Source organism: Tachypleus tridentatus, chromosome 4 (assembly GCF_004210375.1).
Source record: "Tachypleus tridentatus isolate NWPU-2018 chromosome 4, ASM421037v1, whole genome shotgun sequence".
Classification (NCBI taxonomy): Eukaryota; Metazoa; Arthropoda; class Merostomata; order Xiphosura; family Limulidae; genus Tachypleus; species Tachypleus tridentatus.
The window spans coordinates 40,749,547-40,774,810 of NC_134828.1; the positions used below are offsets into that span (position 1 = coordinate 40,749,547).

Below are 25,264 nucleotides of genomic sequence, written 5' to 3' on the forward strand. Positions count from 1 at the left end.
TAGCACGTTAGGATTTTTTTAGAAATCTGGATGAAAATAACTCTACTTAAATCAAATTATTATTTTGTTTATCACAATATTCTTTTATTATTATATTTGTTGTGTTTGAGTTTTAGAACGATCGATTATACTCTCACGTCACAATTGGCCTAGAGAAATCTATATTCAGTTGTCAATATTTTAAGCATAACGAAATATGATCCGATTTCATTGAAAACCGATTCGTTAATGTAAAAGAGCATATTACGTTTTGTTAAAAATCTGTACATGATAGAAAAAACTGATAACGTGTTCAGATTCAGCGTACAGGAGTTACAGTAGATCGTGTAAATATTTCAAGACAATAAAATGATCGAAGGCCTATGTTATTGGTTAGGTAAGGGTAGCTCAAGAACTAGCAACAGGTGTTGTTGATTACTTGTCTTCTTTCTAGCTTATTAGTTCAAAATTAAAAAGAGGTGTAAGTAAACAGCTCTTGTGTAACGTTTCGCGAAAATTTTGAGACAAACAAATGTTACCTAATTTAAGGAAATAAACCTCATTTTCATACTAACCTATACAAATCTCCGTTTTTTTTGTTTGTTTGTTGTTGTTTTTTTGAAAACGTAACCTGAAAACCAATGGAAACAGTACAAAATGAAGGTAGTAAAGTTATTTTAAATGGCCACAATAGCATGTAAGTTTGGTCTGATTCGATTATTAGAGCGAGATAAGACTTCTTTGCATGAATATTTATTAAATAATAACATGTTTATGTAAACTTAAAAAATACTCGAATAAAGATATATAAGCATCCTAGTTATAGATTAGCTGTAACAATTTATTTCTTTGTTATTTAAAACACTTCTCTTGTATATTGTATTTTACAGAATATCAATTTATCTTATGATTAAAGATATCAATAGTTTTGTACTTAACTACAAACAAAAGTGGCCTGGCATGGTCAACGTTCGACTCCCAGTCGCACCAAACATGCTCGCCCTTTCAGCCGTGGAGGCGTTATAATGTGACGGTCAATCTCACTATTCGTTGGTAAAAGAGTAGCCCAAGAGTTAGCGGTGGGTGGTGATGACTAGCTGCCTTCCCTCTAGCCTTACACTGCTCAATTAGGGACGGCTAGCATAGATAACCCTCGAGTAGCTTTGTGCGAAATTCAAAAAACAAACAATTAATGTTAATTTGTTTCTTGTTTTGTTTTAGATTACGAAGCACACGCCTTAACGCGCTAGGCCATGCCAGGCCTAATTTGTTTTTTCTGTTGTATCTATATATATTCTTAACAAGTAAAAATGTCTCCTAGTTTTTTACTAAAGGGTTGACTACGATCGATGTTCATTTAATATGAAAGTTATTTATGATAGTATTTGTTTGTTTTTAAGCACACTGGTTTAACAATCGACTCTGTGCACTGCGCCGTTGTGGGTATAAGATTCTGATTGGTAATTTTATAAGCATTTAACTTCTGAGCCACTGAGTAGTGTTACAAAATTGAAATGTGTCTTTGAAAGAAATATTTTACACTATCTTAATTCATCCTTGTTAAAAGGTTATTATGTTAAATTCGAATTTAGATGTCTATTATGAGGTTGTCGTCTGTCGTGACTATACATTGTAGTGTCTAAATTGTTTACAGTGTAGAGAGTGAATTACAAGAGTTTCATGATCAGTGTATAAATTTCATTGGATTTAATTTTTTTTAATTTTGGAAAGCTGAGGATGGCTTGAAAGCAAATGAAAGAGGAGGTATGTGGAATGAAAATACGATTTTTTTTTTGTAGTAAGGTAAAGGTTTAAAGCTTACAATCAATTTCCAGAACCTCTCACGTATTCATGTTTATAGCCATGTGTGTAGTTTAAACAACAGAATGTGGCTACGTCTCTTTGATTCTAGTTACTTATTGTTCTGGGTCATCCTTTTATGAATTTCATCTTGGGAAAGATTGCTGTAAAGTAGAATACACTGTGTGAAAATGGGTAGCGATTTTTCACTCACTGATAGGTCAGGAGATACCTTTAGTCTATATCTTCCTTTATTTTGTTATTAGAACAACCATCAATGACATGCATGTGCACTAATGGGAATGTCATAATAAAATGTAATTTATAAAGTGCTATATTCTCTTAAGTCTGGAACATGTTAACAACTGAAGCTCCTTTCAGTTAATTTCTAGTAAGTTGTCTTTTGTGCAGTGCATTTGTTAGTCACGTTTGTAGTGTTGTATAAAGATGTATTTTCACTTTATTTTCATTGTACTCAATATATTTCTTCATTCAAACTCATACAAAATAAAGCTAGCTCAGATTTACTCTAGTTTTACATTTTCTTATTATTCCTCTTGCTTTTTGAAGTGCAGCATAAAATATCACAAATATGTTTATCTATAATACAAGAAATAAATTACCATAATAATTTACTTAAAACATTAGTATAGGTCCACTGAGTACTGTGAGATTAAACAAAATATATATTGCAGAACTACTGAATTTTCTGATTAAGTGAGTTCACGAGAATTAAATAAACTAGATATAACATAAAAACATTAAACAATTTTTATTATATCAAACACACAAACATAGAGCACGTACTTGCTTTATTAACAAAGGATGACTCGTAATCTGAGGGTCTCGGGCTCGAATCGGGTTTCGTCACACGAAACATGCTCGCCCTTTCAGCATTGGAAGCGTTATAATATTACGGTCAATCCCACTATTCATTGGTAAAAGAGTAGTCCAAGAGTTGGTGGTAGGTGGTGATGATTAACTGCCTTCCCTCTAGTTTTGAACTGCTAAATTAGGAACGGCTAGCGCAGATAGCCCTCGTGTAGCTTTGCGCGAAATTAAAAAAACAACACCAAAGGATGACTGCTTGTACTTCTTCAAGATCATGTGCCTGACAATACAACTATAACGTTTTTTATTTAATAATATCGGCATATCTCCTTACCTATTATTGTATGATAAAGCTTCTACATTCTTGTACAACTTGCAACGTTATATGTAGTTATATTTTTCTTGAGCAGAACAAGTGTTATCTCCAGAGAACGACAAAGGAAAAAAGACAGCTATTGTTGTTTTGAATTAATCACAACGTTACACAAAGGGCTATCTGTGTTCTGCCCATCACGGGTATCGAAACCTGGTTTTTAACATTTTAAGTCCACAGACATTCTGCTGAGCCACTGGGGGGCAAAAGACAATTAGAACGAAATAAAGTTAACAACTTTCATGGCCACGTGTTATGTGAACACTGCACACACAAATAAGAACTGATAAATTTTTAGTAATAATACTTTAAAATAAGAAACTAAAAACTCTTGATATATTTAGATACCATACACACTTCTTAGTGAACCCAGCCACCAGAAAAAGTAGTTTAGTAACTTCAATGTACTATAACTACAGCAGGATTACCTCTTAACTTACACGTGCAAGACTGTTAAAATAAAAAAGACTAAGTTCATACATACATAACTGTTGATATATGAAATGTAAACTGTACTGTTTTATGAATTTCGCGCAAAACTACACGAGAGCTATTTGCGCTAGCCGTCCGTAATTTAGCAGTGTAAGACTAGAGAGTTTGGTTTGTTTGTTTTTTGGAATTTTGCGCAAAGCTACACGAGGGTTATCTGCGCTAGCCGTCCTTAATCTACCAGTGTAAAACTAGAGGAAAGGCAGCTAGTCATCACCACCCACCGCTAACTCTTGGGATACTCTTTTACCAACGCACAATTGATCGTAACATTATAACGCCCCCACGGCTGAAAGGGCGAGCATGTATGGGCTAAATTAGGGACGGCTAACCCAAATAGCCCTCGTGTAGCTTTGCGCGAAATTCAAAACATACCAAACAAAACAAACCTCCGTCATTAAAGACATGTCAAGAAATATTGAAATATTGATTTCAATCTTTCCTTGCTAGAAGTTATTAGGTAGTAACAGAGACGTCGCTAGGTACTTAAAAGATTCGAGGCTATAGCTGGCCCATAGATAATTCTTGGCTAGTAAAACCATTATAGCTTTAAAATATGGGGAGAAAAGGGCTTGTTGGTTTTTAAAATTAAAAAGTAATAATGCAAATAGTTGTGATATTACATTAATTATTAGTACGCAATAATTCATTGTTTAGTTTTAGATTTCGAAAATGCTTATAAGACCAACTGAATAGAAGTAAAAGAAGTTCTGAATATTAGAAATAACTCTATTACAACGGTATAATCGATAAAACCGTATGTTAAAAGAGAATGCTTGCTTGTTATCTTTTTTTTTCACTTTATGTGTAACTGTTGTACTGTCGTTTTTTAATAAAGCACAACAATGGGCTGTCTGTGTTATGACCCCCATCGGTATCGAAATCCAAATTCTAGCGTTTTGAGTCGCAGAGATACCACTATATCACTGGGGGACATGTAACTAATAGTACCTTTATTCTCCCCTTATAATTCGCCCATCTCAGATAAAAAGCTTGCTTTGCAATGTTTGAAAAAAATGACCTTTTTTATCAATGAACTCCTGCCCTTTTGTTATTCTCTTCATATTTCCGCAGTTTGTAACGATCAGATATAAATGTAGTGAAAATATTAGCTTGCGCTAATATTTAGTTTCGGACCTGTTGTTCACGTTGATTACTTCTATATCTAAAGGTTGTTTTAATTATCTTTGTTCTTCAACTGTAAGTTTAAAATTCTTGTGTTTAGATTTTAAATAGTCTTGAAATGTTTTACGTGTTCTTGCGTATTACAATCTGTATTTCACCATGGACATCCGCAGAATATATTTCAGAGGGAGGAAGCAGAGTTTGCATTTAAATTGTGAAATCTCTCCTGTTGTTAGAAAGTTTTATGAAAATGTTGCTGTTGTAAAATGTCCAAGAACATACACAAATTTAAAGACAACTTACCACGATTCATATCATTTATACAGGTCTGCTTTATTGTATTTCAAACCGTAAAACGATTGGAGGATGCCATAGATTTCCGACTTCTCGCTTCTTAGGTAATGTGAAACTGAGCTCTGCTACATTTACACAAGTCAGATGGACCGAGCATGACCAGGTGGTTAGGGCGTTCGACTCGCAATCTAGAAGTTGCGGGTTCGAATACTTGCCCTTTCAGCCATGGGGCCGTTATAAATACGATCAACCCCACTATTAATTGGTAAAAGTAGTCCAAGAGTTAGCAGTGGGTGGTGAAGACTAGTTGCTTCCCTCCAGTCTTAGACTGCTAAATTAGGGACAACTAGCGCAGATAGCCCTCGTGTAGCTTTGCGCGAAATTCAGAAATAAACAATTCCTGTGGGCAAGATGACAAAATGATATTAAAGCTATAACTAGGGAAACGTAAAATTCATAATCCAGTAAGGAGAAAGTGCCTTTTGCGGATGCCTATATGTCTCACGTATTTATATGTGTACCAACTTAATCAATAGTTTTGTTAGAAAAGGTGGAGAGTTTTGTTTGTTTGAATTAAGCACAAAGCTATACAATAGAGTATCTGTGCTCTACCCGCCACGGGTATCGAAACCCACTTTCTAGCAATGGAAATTCACAGACATGCCGCTGTACCACTAGAAGGGCCAGCTGAAAAGGTGTTAAATTACCATTCTAAGACACCGAGTATAAGTAATGATGTCTAGATTCAAATATATTAAGTAATTTGGTATTCATATAAATAATTAATTATTACAGTTAACAAAATCAATTAACAATTGTGGGTCATTTTATGAGATCGAGATGAAAAATATAAATAGTTCATGATGTGTTAAACTTTGTATCTTACTAAATCAACATTTTATATTTGTTGCTAAAGTAATTAATTGGTCTTTGTTCATGTTAAAAGAACCGAATTGTTTGTGTTCTACGAAATTTATAACTTGACATATTTTTAGCTGCACAACTAATTTGAAACTTTACGAATGGTTCATATATTTGAAACGTTGTCGGTATTCATGTAGTCATAGTTATATCTGACCTGTTGTCTTGCCTATCACTGTGGCAGAGGCCTGTACTTCTATAAGGCATGACCTTGACTTTGTTATTTGCTGATCAGGTCGCGTGATAAAAGTAGATTAAATGCTGTAGCTAGGTTGAGTGAAGATTCATTTGAAAGAGATGATTATTCAGTTGGATAAGTTAAGTTATACCGTGCTTATAAATGTATTGTAGGAACTGGTATATACTGAAACAAGATTTAAACTTGCATAACGTAGATTAAATAAGTTTTAGTACTACTGCCCAAACTCCCAGCTTTAGTTTTACTAAACTTTTGACAGTAATCATGGCTGCTGTTCCTAAATCGGATCAGGAAAAGCGAAAACAAATTAGTGTTAGGGGAATTGCACAAGTAGAAAATGTGGCTAATGCAAAAAAGACTTTTAACAGACATCTGCACTACACTTTGGTAAAAGATCGCAATGTCGCCACTACAAGAGATTATTATTTTGCTTTAGCTCATGCGGTATGGGATCATCAAGTCGGAAGGTGGATACGTACCCAGCAGTATTATTATGAAAAAGATCCAAAGGTAAAATATAAAGTGTTAAAATCCATATACTTTCCGTGAAATGGTTTAATGTAACTAGAATTTCGAAATTTGTACAGTTTTTCTTAGAATAGAAGCTAGGTTCTTAATCTTAAGAATTTTTCTTGCTAATACTCTTAATAACTTAATGTCAATATACATATTATTATTTATAATAATAAAACTTATGTCAAAAACTTGTTATATTTTGTCGTAAAAATTAAGTTTCTTAATTTGAACTGTGTACAGAGAATAGGATATTTCTGTGATAGACATAAGAAAAGAACATTCTTATAAAGATTCACTTTGCAGGCCTTGAATGCAAAGGCTGACATTTTTAGGAGAATAGATATTCTAGTTTTAAGCTATTTGCATCTTAATTCTTATCTCTTTGTGATAGCAGTTATCATTGTTTGTAAGTAATACTGTAATGCATACAAAATATCTGTTATCACATTTTTTTTTCTAAACTACTAAATGTTTCATTATAGCCATGAAACCACATGAAGAAGTTACTTCTTTAACTACCATTTCTCAGAAGTATTTTATACTATAAACTGTTTCCTGTAGTATTTGTTTATTAAAGGAACCACAATTGGACACTCATAATGAGTAAATTGTAAGGATGCATTGCCAATTTAAAAGATTTGCTAGTTTGCCTATTTATTTAATAAAGTACTTTCTACAAAGAAAGATTTTATATTTTTGAATTTTAATAGCATGGTTATTAATACGTTTCATCTTGCAGCATTAACACATATTGGATCATACAAATAAGATATTTGTACAAAGATGTAAACTGTTTTCTCTTTCTTCTCCTAAAGCGTGTTTACTACCTTTCCCTGGAATACTACATGGGACGAACCTTGTCCAACACCATGATCAACCTTGGAATACAAGGTGCATGTGATGAAGCGATGTATCAAGTGAGTCATATGTTTTACATGTAATACAGACTTTAAAATAACCTGCCAGTTTGTTGCCATTTGGTTTAAAGGACTATTTGTATGTTTATTTACTACACATAGTATATGGCAGAATTTAACTACATATATAATTTGTGTTTCAAAAATTACACCAAGGTAATTTAAAGTGTTGGAAATTGATAATCATTTTGGCAGCCCACTTTTAAATTTTCTCAAATGATCTGGTATATTTTTCTACAATGAGGAACCAAAACTAAACATTTGCTTCAGAGTCTTCTTGGCAGAATATCTTGTACATTGATGATAACCTCTCTACTGTTGAATGTGATATTTGTAAATAGATCTTAGAAATATTTTTGCTCTTGTAACCTTAACTGGCTTTTACTGGCTATTGTATACAGTTATTCTCTTCTGTTGATAAACTTACTCAACAGGATTGCTCAACTCCACTATTAAGGTAACATTTTCCAATAAATTGGTTTTGCATGAGTTTAGAAATCTTGTTGCTTATAAAATGATCTATATTGCTAATGTAGGTAATATACAAGGCTCTAGGCAGAAAGGGATGTATTTATTACAGCTTTCAATCTTAAACCTTCAAGTAAATTTGTATTCTTCCCAGTTTCTGTGAGAATTTAATTTATGATCAGTCTGTTGTAGGGAAATGTATCGAGGTCTTTATAAGTTTTGGCATGCAATAACAATGGTGTCTTTGTATAGATAAACAAGAAATTTTTAATAAAAATGAGAAAAGAAAAAGCTTTAAGTCATGATAATGATGATTTTAATCTTTCATTGATCTTCAAGATTCATCTTGAAGTTATCTTTAACAATAGATTCAAAAAGCTTGTAAGAATTTGTTATTTTGAGTACTGTTCAGTCATTTGGAATTTGATCTTTTCCATAAGTTTTTAATTGAATACAAAGACAGACTGATTACTTGGCCTCATTTTAAAGTTGTATGATTATCACAGATACAGGAAAAACCAGTTGTAGTAGTACACACACACACACACACACACACACACACACACACACACACACACACCTTGGATACATCACTGTAGTAATCTAACCAGAAACTTGAAGATAAAAGCAAAGCCTTTATCAATGTACCTCAGTAGTGAAGTTTCTGTAAATGCATCAAAACTTATTTTCAGGGTTTACTGTTTAAAGAATTATTCGTACTGTTAATTTTGTGCACTTTTATTCTTGTAATGATTTTGTTCTATAAATGGGTTACTGAGAAATCAGAAACTTGGTCAATTAATTGAAAATGGCTTAAATTTTTTATTTTTATAATATTGCACATTTACTAATGATTTCTTTTTTAATTAAAGTTTTTAATTTTGTTTTGTATGTAAAAACAATGGAGTGGGAATTAAGAAACTGCTAATTCATAAGATGTTGTTAAACTGCATCTCATTGAAATACACTGTCAAGTAGCTATAATTAACATGACTATTTTTCTGCTTTGAAACTTGTATTTTATAGTTGGGTTTAGATATTGAAGAACTGGAAGATGTAGAAGAAGATGCAGGGCTTGGTAATGGTGGGCTTGGCCGGTTAGCTGCTTGCTTTCTGGATTCTATGGCAACGGTTGGCTTAGCTGCTTATGGTTATGGTATACGATATGAATATGGCATTTTTGCCCAGAAAATTAGAGGAGGTGAACAGGTAATAACATTCACTAGTCACCACATAAGCAAATTAATGTCTTTTATTGGTCATACGTTTACTAAAAGTACCAATTATTGGTGGTAATGCTATAACAAACACAACTCTCAAACTTTAAAATACATATTTAAAAATATAATGTAAAAGGGTTGACATAAGGAAGCTCGTAGCATTTTTTGTCTTCTTGTGTTTAATTCTTAACAGTATTATAAACTGTTAATTAATTTATGTACTAATGTAATTTGCAGATAGAAGAGCCAGATGATTGGCTCAGGTTTGGTAACCCATGGGAGAAAGCCAGACCAGAGTATATGTTGCCTGTGAACTTCTATGGACATGTCCAGAAAACTAATCATGGCTACAAGTGGGTTGATACACAGGTGAATATCAAGTGTTTCACTGTTTTACAGTCTTGTATTAATGCATGGATTCAGGAAAAACTAACCAGGAGTTTTAGTTTATAATAAATTTCTACTGAAAATTTTATCTTTCAGTTTCACTCTTGCAACTGAAAAACAATAAGCTTAATATTTTGATATCATGCAAAATCCATAAGAAAGCCCTTGGATATCTCAAACATACATTTCCAAATGTATTTTAATTGCATGATTACTAGGGATCCTTGACTTTTGCCTTGTTAATCTACCAATACATTTAATGATATGGAAAACATTTTAATGTTCCTTGTATTTGTAGTTATCAAGTGTTATTTTCTTTATTTGACTATTTTATAACATTCATATTAACTTCATTTTGGAATTTATTATTATTACAGATTGTTTTTGCTCTACCATATGACACTCCAATCCCTGGCTTTCGTAACAACGTAGTGAACTCTTTGCGACTTTGGTCTGCTAAGTCTCCGAACAGTTTCAACTTAAGATTTTGTAAGTATCTTGATTGTTTACTTCATTTTAATCTCAAAAGTATTTTATCTTTAATATTAAACTTTGCAATTGAATTTAAATTTAGAAATGATAAATTTTTAATAATTCCTTTTCTTCCATTTTATCTTTTAATCACCTTTTAATCGTGAAAAATTACACAACAAAATTGAATCTTTTAACCAAGGCTTAATATGAATTTTTTGAAACATCAGTTAATTTATTTACTGTATTTTTAATCTGGATTTTTTTTTATTTAGTTATTCTTTAGTTTTAATTATATTCAAGTTTTTACTTTGAAACTTGAATTTTTAACTACTAGGTTTGTAAATTTTCTTTGACGTAAACATTTTACTGGACAAATTCTTCAAAACAAATGTTTGTTTGTAATAAAAAAGGATAGAAATTCATTATCGTATTTGTTCTTGTGAATAGAAAATGCTAGGTCTCGGGGTTTTCTGTTCATCACAAAAACTGGTAGTTTTTGTAGTTTAGAAAGAAAATTGCAGAGCTAACCAAAAACAAAACTGTAACATAACTATTCAATAAAAAGCTTTTATATTTCAGTGAATCTGTCACTTCTATTCTTTACTTTGAGCACAATTGCTTTTTATGTACTACACTTACTATTTAGTAATGCTTTAACATGGAAAAAGTGGTATTTCCTAGGGAACTTGGAGCAATGTTTTGATAACAGTGTAAAGTAAAACTTATGTGATGATTTTATTTTGAATTCAGAATGGACTCTTCAGTTAACCTTCATATGAAAATGTGGAAGTTATATTTTGTAGCCTTACCACAACTGGTCTTGGTTTATCTGGCAAATGTGCATCTTAATTGTTCATATTGTTGAAAGCAAATGGGACATTTGTTTTTTTGAAATCGTGATAAATGTTTCACTATTTCTGAGATGTAGGCACAAATTATTTGAAGCATGAGTTAACACCCATGTTATCAATGTTGTAATTGGGAAAATTGTTAGAATGCACTATAAGTATAAACTTAAGTTGCTCTGTTTATATTTTTAGCTGATAGCATTTCTATATTACTACCTCAAACAGTTAAAATGTGAAATGGGCTTAGGAGTAAAACTTTTACTTAAAAGGATGTGTTTTTTTTTATTATTATATATTTATTTATTCAATGCAGAACAACTAAAATGTAATTAATGGTTGTTCTTTGTACAACAAGTCAAAATGTTTTAAATTTGTTCATGGGCCCTGGTATCCAGATTGATCCATTTTCCTTTGTTATCTAATACTATTTGATAGATAAAGAGATGTCCCAGTTGTTAGAATTCTAAATCTATGAATTAGACATGTTATTATGGTTTTTTTTTGTATGCATATTTCATATAGTAAAGAACTTGTCTTTCCAGAAAGCAATCAGTTTTCAGTGCCATTACACAACTAATAAAATATCACTTGGTTTGTCACTTGACTTCCTTATTTGCATATTCTAATTGTTTTAATTACCATACATTTAATTTTGACTTGTCTTTAAACTGCGTAAGTTATAAATGCATAAACAGAACCACAAACTATTTTTGAGTCTGTGTTTCTAATTGTTTGCAATTTATTAATGTTTCAGTGTATATGATATAATGGGTGTTTATAGTAACTATAATTGCAAAGTAGTTCTCATTTTGTCTTATTGTTTAATTCAAACAGGTTAATACATTTAACTGAAATAACTTAAATTTTCTTTTAGTTAATGATGGAGACTACATTCAAGCTGTACTTGACCGTAATTTAGCAGAAAACATTTCTAGAGTGCTTTATCCAAATGATAATGTAAGTAAATTTAAAATTACCTCTCTCTAAAGATCCACAAATTATCCCCCTTTTTTTTTTTTTTGTTGCTGTAATGTGTCGATCCTGTTCCACAATGTGATGTAAAAATGATTACATGTGGAATATGTGAACTACTATAAATGTGGCAACTTGATTCCTTGTAGATGTTTGACTTGTTGTATTTTGATACAAATTTTTTAAATAAATAGGACAACTGATAGCAGAATTTCATTTCATTATAAGATTTAAATAATTTTTTATTAATATATGTATCTGTTTTAATTATTACTTTATAAAAACAGGATTTATATGTTTAATGTGATATACCAATGTTTTTTTGTTGTTTTTTTTTTAAATCATGTATCTTTGTATCATTTCATACTTTTCATTATTGCAGTTTTTTGAAGGGAAAGAACTGCGTCTAAAGCAAGAGTACTTCATGGTGGCTGCAACACTTCAAGACATAATTCGCCGCTTTAAATCTTCCAAATTTGGCAACAGAAACCTTATACGAACGTCTTTTGAAACATTTCCTGACAAGGTACATTTGTTATTTTGTGAAAGGATTGAACTATGTATATAATACATTTGTTAGAATAATTGTGAAAACAAACTAAGTACTTTTTGTTCAAATAAACAAAGCTTCATTTGTACTGTATTAAACCTTTCACAATGGGTCAGTGTTCAAAGTTCGTGTCATCGTGTTTGTTGATTGCACTCAATATTTTATTGAACTACTATTTTATGAATTTATTTCAGTAAGTTCAGAATCAAAGTGTAGATTTATAATTCAAACTTTAGTATTATATATGAGGTTTAATTTCTTAATTGAAAAGTAAATATTAAAAGAACACATCCAAGTATAGATTTTACTGAGTCACATGGTATGCTGAATATAGCACTGTTTTTAAAAGTAGATGTTTGTAATATCAAAATACTAAGTCTATAGTTTGGTATGAATTAGGATCTCAAATTACTAATATTATCAAGCTAAAATATAAAATGAGCATCTCCTATCTTTGTATTTTGCTGAGGTGTGGCTTATGTACTGAAACAAACATATTGGTCCCTTTCACCTCTTTCCATTTTTGGAAATGGTGTGTATATACACTTCAACATATGACGTGAATAATCAGCCAACAGCTTAGAATGCTCCCAGAGTGGTTTTTTTTGGTCATTTTAATATTTGAAAAGGCTATCACATTCTTTCAATCCAAGGTTTCAGTGAGGTAGGTTGTGTCTTTAGTCTGCTACTAAGCTTAATAAATAATAATGAAATTCTGTGGTTTCAGTGTTGTTATTTGTGATCTTTTGATTATTAAACTTTTATATAAAACCTTAAAAATTTTGATATCTGCGTGTGCCAAATTTTAAAAGGCACTGCAACTTGTATCCAGCAGCAGCTGAAGCCAAAGATTGTAGTAAAAAGTCTTTTTTGCTTTACTTCTTGATTTTATTATCCTATATTTTAAGAAAAATAAGTTTTTAATAATTTATTTCTAAATAGTAATAATATATAAGTATAATAATTGAAATGTGACTGTATATTACAAGATACTAGTCCACTAAAACCCAACAAAGACTAGGAAGACAAGAGGTCAGTTTTATAGTACTGGATGTGTAACATGAGTGCATGTGCACCACATCAATTTAAGTTGCTTAATGATAGCTAGGTATGACTGGAAGGTTAATGAAATAATAATAGATGTTTATTCAGTGTTATTGAACTATAGCTACTTGGACCGCATGTTTCTATATTTGTTATGTGTAGTCATTATAGTACGAAAAAACGTAATTAATACCTATTTCCTTTTTTTTTATGATTTATGAAATTGATATAGTGACAGTATATATAGAAAATACCAGAAAATATAAAGTCTTGCTGAAAACAAACATTTGAAATGTATTAAGGAAGATTTGAAGATTACATGAATAATACTTTATTTTTAGGACAAAGAATATTTTTTAATCACAACATAAAATCACTTTGCCCTCAGACAAGTAATAAAGCAAACTCGATTTTCACAAACAAATCTTTAATAACAGTATTTCATTCAAAACTGATTTCTTTTGTATACAATATACATGTAATCTTTACTAAAATTCTCCCAAATCTTATGAAGATACACATGCTATATCACTAGTTATATTGCAAATACTTGATGTGTGCACACGTGTAGACAAAGCCTAGGTGTGGATTCTTGTATGTGGTGAAGGGACCTCCCATGGAAGGTTCTGTTCTTTTAGTTTCTCTCCTCTGGGATCTAAACATCTACCCACGTGTTTGCCGTGTGTGGTGACCCGTGAAGGGGAGGAGAGAATTCTGGTGGGTCAGGGATCCAACTCTAATGCACCACTTTGGTCTTCAATACCTGTAGACGGGCAGCCTTGGGGTGGTTCCCCTTGGGTCAGTCCTCTGGTCCACTTGGACTAGGGTCATCCAAGTACCAGTTTGGATGTCCTCAACAGGTGTTGTGGGCATTGTAACACCATTGTAACTGGTGTTTTGGTAGTTCTTATGAAACCTGGCATTGCTGCAGTGTCCTTGTTTGGCATTGTAGTGCAACTCTTAATAGAGCTCAATGGTGGGTGGGGTCAGTTGGTACTTAAATATTCCTTTTGTTATTATGGACCCTCCAAATAAAAACTTCAAATAAAATAGTGAAAAAACAGTCCATAGGTAAATGACAACCTTTTGAAGATTCTGAGCAGCAATCGTCAACATCTGTAACACCAGTTGTACCTCATTTTCTTATACCACATTGTCTTTCAGACAAACATTTAGGGAAGATGTCTCCCTTTTTCATTCAGAAGGGACTAGAGGGACTTGCTGGCTCTCCAAAGTCAGTAAAGAAGCTTTGATATAGTGACATATTGGTGGAAACATCCACATCTCGACACATTGAACTCCTTTTGCATTTAAAGGGGATTTGAGTATATACTTATTGAGGTTACACCCCATGCTACTTTGAACTCGTTACGAGTCCATGGTCGATGTCACCCAACCCATGTGCCCCAGTGGAAGCTGGATCAAGCAAACTGTTCCTTTTTCACTGCTCTCTCAGAACTTGATCATGTCATTGTCTGTAAGTCATCAATAGACAACTGTGTGGCAATAGTAACTGACTGCATTATACAGGCAGCTGCTCAATGTATTCCTACAACCTATAAACGTTTTCCATGATATCCTTGTCTGTGATGGAATTCTGCCTGCCACATGGCACAGAAGGCTCAAAAACAGGCCTGGGATACTTTTTTGTAGGTATTGCACACTCTCATACCTCGTCACTTTCCAGCATGCCTGTGCACATGCTTGGTGGGTAAGACGAATCTTGGATTAAGTTCACAACCAGCATATCTTCTACCACCAGTTCCAAAGTCATATGGGACAAGATTCGAAAGGTCAGTGAGCAATATAATTCTGTCCCCCTCTCGATCTTGCTCTCTGGCCAGGAAGTAGCTTATACTTGGAGTATCGCTGATACTCTACTCTAGGTGAAAGCTTTTGCTGGGTATATAGCACTTCTTCTTCCTCCTCCACCTTCTTAGCTATCAAGACTGGAAGAGCAATCCCTTCTTTCCTTTCAAGCTGATTTTCTATATGACTATAATTGTCCCTTTACACTGGTGGAACTCAAACTGACCCATCATCAGTCTGGCAGTAAGCCAGTCAGACCTGAAGATGTACACTATGAAATGCTGCACCATCTATCTGCTGCTTTTCTTGCTACTCTTCTGATTGTTTTTAACCAGATTTGGCAGAAGAATGTTTTTCCTGATGTCTCGCTCCAGGCTATTGTCATACTTTTTCTCTAAGCCTGGGAGGGATCCCAAGATTCCTTCAAACTACCGTCCAATTGCTTTGATAAGCTGTCTCTGTAAGATCTTGGAGAGGATGGTTAATTCTTGTCTTGTTTGATTTCTTGAATCAAACAACTTCCTCCCTCCTACCCAGTGTGGGTTCTGACGACAGTGCTCCACTGTAGACCACCTGATTTGACTTAACATCAATCAGAGAAGCCTTTCTCAAATGACATCTTGTATCAATGTTCTTTGACATTGCAAAGGCTTATGATACAATGCAATTTTTATTAATTTTTTAATGAACAAGCAATTCCAAGTTTGTGTGGGTTCAACACTTCCCCATTCTTTTCTACAAGAACTTGGAGTCCCTTAGGGCTGTGTTTTAGTGTCGTACTTTACAGTATAAAGATTGTCGTCAATGAACAGCTTTCTCTTACTGTTGCAAACTTTCACATCTCGTGTCAGTTGTCGAACAAGAGATATATTGAGCAGCATCTACAGGCTGCCTTCAGTTGTTTACTGAAGTGGACCACAGCAAATGACTAACTTCTTTCTCTCTAAAACTGTTTGGATGCATTTTTGCTGCCAATAGGGTATTCACCCTGATCCTGATTCACCTTTCATCTTAACATTTTGTGGGTGATTATGTACACAAATACCTTTTGTTAAAAGTGAGGTACCAGAATAAATGTCCTGTTTGTTTTAATGTAAGTAATCTTAGCAAAATTTACAGGCAATATTAGACTGTGCAGCAATGTATTAGTTGTTTTAGTAAGTTGAAAAGTAATGTAGTTAAAAGAATGAACAATTGCAGGATTGGACTTTGTTCAAAATTATACATAAACATTTTCTTCCATTAGGTAGCTATTCAGTTAAATGATACTCATCCTGCCTTGGCTATCCCTGAACTGATGAGAATTTTAATTGACATTGAAGGTTTAGTATGGGAAAAGGTAAGGTAGCATTAGTAATATGTATGTATGTATGATTGTTTTCTTTAATTCATTAGTTACTTCCTGGTATCTTGATATAAATTCTTGGAAAATTAATTAACTTTGGCATTTTAGGTAAGTAAGTCAGAAATGTAAGTGTTATCTTATTTGAAGCAATAAAATAATTTTTGTACTAAAAAAACAAAAACAAAAAAAAACTGATAGGTTTAGAAGCTCCTGTTTCAATGTTACATGCTGTAACCTTCTAAATGTGGGTAATTACCAAGTATAATGGTCATGATGCAAATTCAGAGGATGAAAACAATTATTTAAATATGGCTTTTAAACCCTTGAATAAATTTTATTGTGGTATGAAAGAAATCACTATTTCAATTACTTTAAGTATTTTGACCAAACATCCATAATGTTAGTAATTGATAGTAGCAAGTGAAGTGGACCTTGAAGTTAATTTTAGTTTTGTGTATAAATAACAGTGCATTTGGATACTTGCCTATATTGAGAACTAAAATATAATTTTGAATAGGATTATCAAATAACCATTACATTTAAAATTAAATACACAATTTCAAGTAGTAGACTCTTGGTTTCTTTTGAAAGTTTTGTTATTAGGCTTTTACTATTTAAACAGAGAAATATCACACTTGATTTTGATGCTTTCATTGGAAAGTTTCATTACACAGTATCTGTTTTTTGATATAGTTTTTCTGTTTATCAGTTAATCAAATAGTTGCAAATTAAGAAAGTTTGAATAACCCTGGCTTATTATTGTTATGCTTAAATATGTGTAACATGTTCTTTTAATATGCTGGTTGATAATAATAATAATACTGACTCTGATTCTTTTGATTCCAAAATAATATTTATTATAACTTAAATATTTTTAAATTAATCTTTTATGATGGAGGTCCACTATTTGTGAAACCTGGCATTGTACATCATATGTACAGCAGAATGACTGTGGAAAATTTGTACAGAAGACTAATGCAGGGTTAACAATAAGTTGGCAAGCAAGCAGAATAAAGCAATTTATTTTTGGGAAAGTGTACTGCATGTTTTGACAGACTAGCATTCTATTGAGATGTGTAGAATGTTCTCCCCTAAAATAAATTGCTTTGTTATGCTGAGAAGTTTGTCAACTTACTATTATAGTAGTGTGTTTAATTTACTCAAGTAATGGGATTAAATAGTATTATGTGAAGGAGTAAATTATACTTTAAACAAAAAAAAAAAAGCACATTATAGTTTCTTTATAGACAATTTAAATTGCAAATTTTGATATCATTTTTAATGATGTTTGTTATTATTATTTTACATTGTCAGTAATTTTCCATTCTTTAGGCTTGGGATATTACAGTTGCAACCTGTGCCTATACCAACCACACAATTCTTCCTGAGGCATTGGAACGTTGGCCAGTTAAACTGCTTGAAAGGATTCTACCTCGCCACCTGTTGATCATTTATGATATTAATTCTCATCTCCTTAAGGTAACATTATTGTAGCTTTTATGAGAAAGTATTTTTAATATGAAGTGAAATAAGTTGTTTTAATAATTTGTTACAACCCATGGCAATTAAATGCCAGGAAGATCCAATTGTTGTTGTTCTTTTTATACATGGGCCACCAACTTGAAGTTTACAAAACCAAAAATTCAAGGAGACTGTCAAAATTAATTAAAACACTTTTTCCAGAATATAAAAATAGTTGCTATGTTGAATATTTGTTAAACTTTTAAGATCGGTTTCAATTTTGTTTTATATTTTGAATATCGACTTTTGTTATTTGACTATATTAATTTTTCATCCTGACTTTGTTTACAGTGGAGAGTGCTGTTAGGGTTAGGTTGGATTCTAACTTGCTTGGCTTGGTTGATTTTGCATGTTAACAAACTAATTTGGTTTACTACAGATTTTGAGTTTCTTTTTTTTTTAATGTAAGCATTGCTGATCATGTTGTAATGCAGTAGGGTGTTGGACATTATAACTAACTAATGAAACGTTTTACACAAACTTGTAGATCCCACAGAGCCAGTTAACATCTCTGGTTGTCAATTTTTTTCTTACTATCTGTTTAATTGCCTTTTAATTCTTGCAGCTTGCTTTATTCTCCATTTGTTGTAGTAGGATTCTGTAACTACTTGTCCTTCATCATATGAGCTAAATGGAAAATGTGATTCATCAGCTGGGTTACCATTTTGCTCTATTTGTTCAGTTCATTTAGTGATGGTATTAACAGATTTTTCCCATTATATATAAGGTGCACCTTTCCCCTTGTAATCTTACAAATGTATGCTGCACCCTAGCTAAACTGTTTGTGAATGTTTTTACTGTTATAAATCTTTTTTTATCACACTTCCATAATGCTTGATACAAGTGTACTCTTAATGTTTTATTTTTTTTTAAGAATTGTACTCTTTGTAGTATGTCATACATTTTGTGTTATTTAAAATGTTCATTATATCTCATTGTTAGATTGATAAATGTAGGACTTTGATTTTTGAAGAAGCTTTTGTTTCCAGTGTTAGTGCTACAACTGAATATTGAGATTTTTATTTTATTTTTGAATTATTGATATTTTTTCCTCCTCACCCCCAAAAAACAACAAAAACACAAACTTGCCATAACTTTGTATATTCTTAATTTTAAAAAAAAGTTTATTTCTTAAGCTTGTTCTGTGATTTCTATGGTAGGGAGAACTCTCTTCAGCAATAGCTGAATTCAAAAGAATGCCAATATCCTTATGTTATAATTAAAGATATACAGGGAATGTTAGTAGTCCAGTGTGCTTTTCTTGCATATTGCAGGAAGTCCAAAAACGATGGCCTAATGATGTAAATCGGCTTCGCAGAATGTCTCTTGTGGAGGAAGAAGGAGAGAAACGGATCAATATGGCTCACTTGGCTATTGTAGGTTCACATGCTGTTAATGGTGTAGCTGCTCTCCACTCTGAAATCCTCAGAACAAACCTGTAAGATGTGTGTTGTCTAGAATAATTTATTTAAATAATTAATTCTACCTATTTGTGGTTACTAAAGACAGATTTGATGTTAAGATAATTGTGAAAGTACTTGCACAGACAATTTAGAGAATTAATGACAAAGCTCTTGTATGAAAAATGGATGTAAATCTAATATATAAGCTCACATCTTTCATCATTAGGTTTAAAGATTTCTACGAACTCACTCCAGAGAAATTTCAAAATAAAACCAATGGAATAACGCCTCGTCGCTGGTTAGCTCTTTGCAATCCAAACTTGGCTGATGCTATAGCTGAGGTATGTGGTTTGTGCTGAGTGTTTTAAGTTGAGATTTTATATATGTGTGTGTGTGTGTGTGTGTGTATACAAATACTTACAATTGATCAGGGACTGACTATGGACACTACTGTAAGTTATAGATTACATAGTGTAAACTGTACAATTTTAGTTTTAACTGCTGTGCTTCATTATTTTCCAGAGGATTGGTGAAAACTGGCTCACACATCTAGAAGATTTAGAGAAACTTAAACTTCTGGTAAATGACAGGGGTTTTAGAAGAACATTCCAAATTATTAAACAGGTTTGTTTTGAGTGTTTGGTTAAAATTAATTTCTATGTTGAATCTCTCTTTATCATAAATGTTAATGGTGTATTTTGATTTATACTTAATTAGCCAAAAAGGAGGAAAAATACACAAATTTTAAAGCAAATTGGTCTTTCGTATTTTTAGCAAAGGATGCAATGAACTGAAGGCTTGTCATTTTTTATTTTACTTCTAGAATTTTATTTAGAAAAGAGCAATTTGTTGTCCGAAATATACTGTAGTTCAAGTCGTTATTAAGTTGTCTATTGATATATAGTGTACCTTGGAGAAATAAGATTGTTTTTGTTTTTTGGTATGCAAGGTATGGTTATTCAGTATTTGAGTGCTGACTTCATGAGCTTATTACAGTTTCCAGCCCAGCATGACCAGGTGGTTAAGGCACTCGACTCTTAATCTGAGGGTCGTGGGCTTGAATCCCCATCACACCAAACATGCTCACCTTTTCAGCTGCAGGGGCATTATAATGTGATGGTCAATCCCACTATTCATTGGTAAAAGAGTAGCCTAAGAGATGGCAGTGGGTGGTGACTAACTGCTTTCCCTCTAGTCTTGCACTGCTAAATGAGGGACAGCTAGTGCAGATAGTCTTTGTGCAACTTTGTGCAAAATTCAAAACAAACCAATTATGGTTTCCTGTCAAAAAGTTGTATTGAATGATGTAAATTGTTTATTTACTGTATTTGATTTAGTAATTATAGACATTATACCTCTAGATGACTTTTATATTGCAGGAAAATAAAATGAAGTTGGCAGCTTACATCAAGAAGGAATATGATATCACAGTGAACCCAACTTCCATGTATGATGTTCAAGTTAAGAGAATCCATGAGTACAAACGTCAACTGCTAAACTGTCTCCATATAATTACTTTGTACAATAGAATCAAGAGAGATCCAAGCAGTCCATTTGTTCCAAGAACAGTTATGATTGGAGGCAAGGTGGGTACATTACTTCTCTTCCACCATATTAGTTACATTTGTTAAACATATCTACTTGATAAATAAAATAACTTAAAATTTTTTTTACTTTCCACACAAAGGCTGCACCTGGCTATTACATGGCAAAGCAGATCATTCGTCTCTTTTGTGTTGTGGCAAATGTGGTAAATAATGATCCTGTAGTTGGCAATAAACTGAAGGTCGTGTTTTTGGAGAATTACAGAGTTACTCTTGCTGAAAGAGTTATTCCAGCTGCAGACCTTAGTCAACAGATTTCGACAGCTGGGACAGAAGCTTCGGGAACTGGGAACATGAAATTCATGGTAAAATATTTGATTTCAAATAAACATTTTTCTTTTGAGTTATTAACTGTGTTTAGGTACTAAATTTAAAAATGCACTTAAGTAAAGGTTTATAACAACAGTTTTTTCTGTGATATTTAGTGTGTGCATATGTATTATGTATACGTATAAAATGAGTAATGGATAACTTCTTGTTCAGCTTAATGGAGCACTTACTATTGGTACTTTGGATGGAGCTAATATTGAAATGAAACAAGAGATGGGGGCTGAGAACATCTTTATTTTTGGAATGAATGTTGAAGAAGTTGAAGAGCTGAAAAGAAAAGGGTAGAAATTTGTTTTTCTTGTTTTAATCTCCTGTGTGTGTGTGTGTGTGGGGTAATTACTAGTAGCCTGTATTGATATTTTTGGCCATAAAACAAGAAATATATTTTCTGGCCTTTTTAAAAATCTGTTTTCCTTAAAACCATCTACCAATACAGGGTGTTTGGAAAGTCACTGTGCAGTTTTTTTTAATAATATTTTATTCAGTCTATTTCAAGCCAGCAACTGATAGCAGTGTTTAGAAACAAAATAAGAAGGATCCAGGCCTGTATTGATGCCAACGGGGGTCACTTTCAACATTGTTTATAATTGTCATTCATATTTACCTCCTGTATTCTATATTGAAACATGTCTGTTAATAAATATATAAGTGCACAGTGACTTTCCGAACACCCTGTATAAAATAATCTTCCAAACTGCGACTATGATTCACAAAAATTTGTTTTGGAAAGGTCAACGGATTTTTTTCCAGCAGACACATTTGAGACTCCGATGAAAGAATACCAAAATGTCATCCAATGACTGTTGTCAGTCTTCTTCAAAAGCATAAATATGTTGCTGTTCAGAATCATCTGAACAATTGCTGAATTGAAGTTATCTTCAGTTGTTAGTCAAGCAAGTTCAAGAGTTGTTGATATCTAACCCTAAATCTGTCAAATGTGGATTTCTTGTTCTTATCTGTTAAAACCTGTAACATGGATCAACAACTACAAACAAATCTTAAAAAAATCTGTTGAATCTTATAAATAATGGAAATTATACAGAAAAATCATGTAATCCCTTTTTGTGGTACATAACTGTGTCAGTTGTTTTAACTCCTGTTTGACAAATGTTTTTGAAAACCCTGAGATAAAATGAAATAGTGACATTTAAATTTCTATTAAAACGATTCTATTCATTTTTTGTGCACAATCAAGTAGAAACTTAGTGTTAATGAAACTTTCTCAATATTTATATAGAATATTATTCTATCTGCCTTACAAATTGTATATTATAATATTTAAGTTTAATTATGTGGCATTTCTTGGAGGTAATTTAAAGCACTTGACAGTCAATGAACATATAGTATTAAAATTTTATTAATTAGTTTTGGACTATAAATATAGTAATTTTAATATTGCAACAGTGTTGGAGCTAGAAAAACTTGTTTTCCTTTCAGAGATTAGTGACAAATATACTTAGATCTAATATTTATTATTCTTCAGCTACAATGCTTGGGAACACTACAACAAAAATCTTGAACTGAAACAATGTTTGGATCAGATCAGTGGTGGATTCTTCAACCCTGAGGATCCAGACAAATTCAAGGATGTTGTTAATGTTTTGTTAAACCATGATAGGTAGGTATGAAAGGATATTTAAGACTTGTATCATATTATTGAATTACATTTAAGATAAATTAATTCAGGTTGTAATTAGTTTGTTCACACCCTAATAACTTGGTATAGGTTTATTCATTTCATTTTTTACAAAACCTAATTACTTCAAAAAATTAAGTTTCATTTGAATTTGTTTTAAAAAAAATTATGTACTTTTTGTAAATAGTGTTAAAGTAATATTAATTTTTATTTTTTTTTCTATTTGCTTATTTTGCAGATTTTTCCTTTTGGCTGATTATGATTCTTACATTAAGTGTCAAGAGAGAGTTAGTGACATGTACACAGTAAGTTGTCTACTTGTTCTAAAATTATCATTCTCAACTGTGCTTGTTTTCTAGATTTCTAATTTTATTTATATGTATGGTGAAACTCCATAGCATTTAATTTTTTTTTTTCTAATTCATAGAACTATGAAGAGTGGACAAAAATGGCTATTTTGAATGTTGCCTCATCTGGAAAATTTTCCAGTGACAGAACAATATGTGAATATGCCAGGGACATTTGGGGCATTGAACCAAGCTGGGAGAAACTTCCTGCACCTCATGAGCCAAGAGAAGTGATGGAGGACTCTGTTCCACCCTCTAGCACCTGATAAACATTGGTTGAAACTGTTCTTCAGGTTGTCATTATAGATCAGAATCTCTTTCCAAATGAATGTCTATTGCTGAAATAATGTTTGTTAAAATATATGCCATGAGAAAAGTGTACATGTGTGTAAGAGAGAAGAGAGCTTCAAAACAGTTTTTTTTATTATTATTATTATTCTGTAAGTTTTGAAACTTACAATATTTCCCTTAGGTTTTGTAGTCTGAGAAAATTTATTTTCTGTAGGTAAAGGCATCATTCTGTAGGTTACTGAAATGCATTTTGTGACAGATTGATATCATATTCTTGATATACAGTAAGTCTTGTTCTAGAAAAACTAGTTCAGCATTCAAAGTGTAAACAGAACTTATTTTATAAAGTTCACAAGAAAATGTTATCGGACTCTTGAAAGGACGTGAACTAAAGACAAAATGAGCTTGACAGGTTTTGTTCATGTTGCAGTTAAAAGCAGATAGTAGTTTTGTTTGTAACAGACTAAGGTTGGAGCTTCTTTATATATATACTGAAAGTGTTTTCATAACTACTGTTTTTAGTTTGTTTGTAATGCTATTTTATATCAACATATATAATTGTTTACTGGACATTCCAATACTGGAAAGGTACCTGAACAAATATTTTCCCATTTTGTCTAGTTGATACAAAGGTTGAAAATAACTACAGATATTTTTTGTAATGTATATTAAAAAAAAAAAAAAGTTATGGAACCTCATCATAAAGAGCGTATTCATACACATTTAATAACAAATTGTGTGACCATAATTGTGAGAAAATATTTCTAGATTTGTTTGTAAATTGATTATTCTTACACTGTCTTTTATACTTGCTTAATAAAGTTCACAAGAAAGAAAATTTGATCTGTGTGTGTGTATGATTATTCTCGGAGTAAGATTTTGCAACTTGATGTAATTTGTTAAAACTTAACTCTTGTGATATTGTTTAATCTAGAGTAATTCAAGTAAAGGTCTGCTTTGTAGTTTGTTTAATGAAAAAGTTAATGCTTTAAAAAAAACAAAAAAAAACCATCCTTAAAATTATGAAAACAAAGAGCTGGATGTTCTTTTCCTCAGCCTTACCTCATACACTTGGAAAAGAAGACAAATATATTTTTAAAATTGAGAAATTGTACTCCTAGGCCATCATATGATTTGTCAACAGAAAACATTACTGTGTAATTACAGAGCAACTTTTCCTATAAGAAAGTACATGTAACACTTGGCTGATAATTAGTTCCATGAATGACTAATAGAGAGGAAGATGGATGCTCCCTTGAAACTTTCTATTACTAAGAACACCTACTTAAATATGTATAGAAATGTTTTAAAATAATATATATTAAGGAGTAGTAATAAATGCATGTTATTTCTGTACACCACACTCCTCTCCCCTTTAACTTTGTCTGTGCCTGTTTTTTAAGAGCTTAAAAACAGATTAAAATTACTTTGTTTTTTATCTTTTGTAGTGGTTGAAGAACCTAATGTTACCTACTCCTACCCCTGCATAATAGTTACACCACTATGTACACTCATTGGTCATTTTATTAAGTACACCTATCTAGTACCAGATAGGACCACATTTTACCTCC

At 32.1% G+C, this 25,264-nt stretch overlaps 1 protein-coding gene across 2 annotated transcripts; it reads left to right on the forward strand.

The window, feature by feature from the left end:
- The first annotated feature begins 5,862 nt into the window (after positions 1-5,862).
- Positions 5,863-24,531, forward strand: LOC143248920 (glycogen phosphorylase-like). Of its 2 annotated transcripts, XM_076497912.1 has the most exons (18): positions 5,863-6,521; positions 7,343-7,444; positions 8,939-9,121; positions 9,370-9,501; positions 9,897-10,008; positions 11,716-11,798; positions 12,196-12,339; positions 16,463-16,555; positions 17,894-18,040; positions 19,357-19,520; positions 19,712-19,826; positions 20,008-20,109; positions 20,865-21,071; positions 21,173-21,394; positions 21,573-21,700; positions 22,903-23,037; positions 23,294-23,360; positions 23,483-24,531. In XM_076497912.1, exons 1-18 carry the CDS (start codon positions 6,276-6,278, stop codon positions 23,666-23,668), a joined length of 2,568 nt encoding a protein of 855 aa, XP_076354027.1. In that variant the 5' UTR covers positions 5,863-6,275; the 3' UTR covers positions 23,669-24,531. The 2 variants fall into 2 exon arrangements, with proteins under 2 accessions (XP_076354027.1, XP_076354028.1); XM_076497913.1 differs by lacking the exon at positions 8,939-9,121 and having other exon boundaries at positions 6,029-6,521.
- The last annotated feature ends 733 nt before the right edge of the window (positions 24,532-25,264 follow it).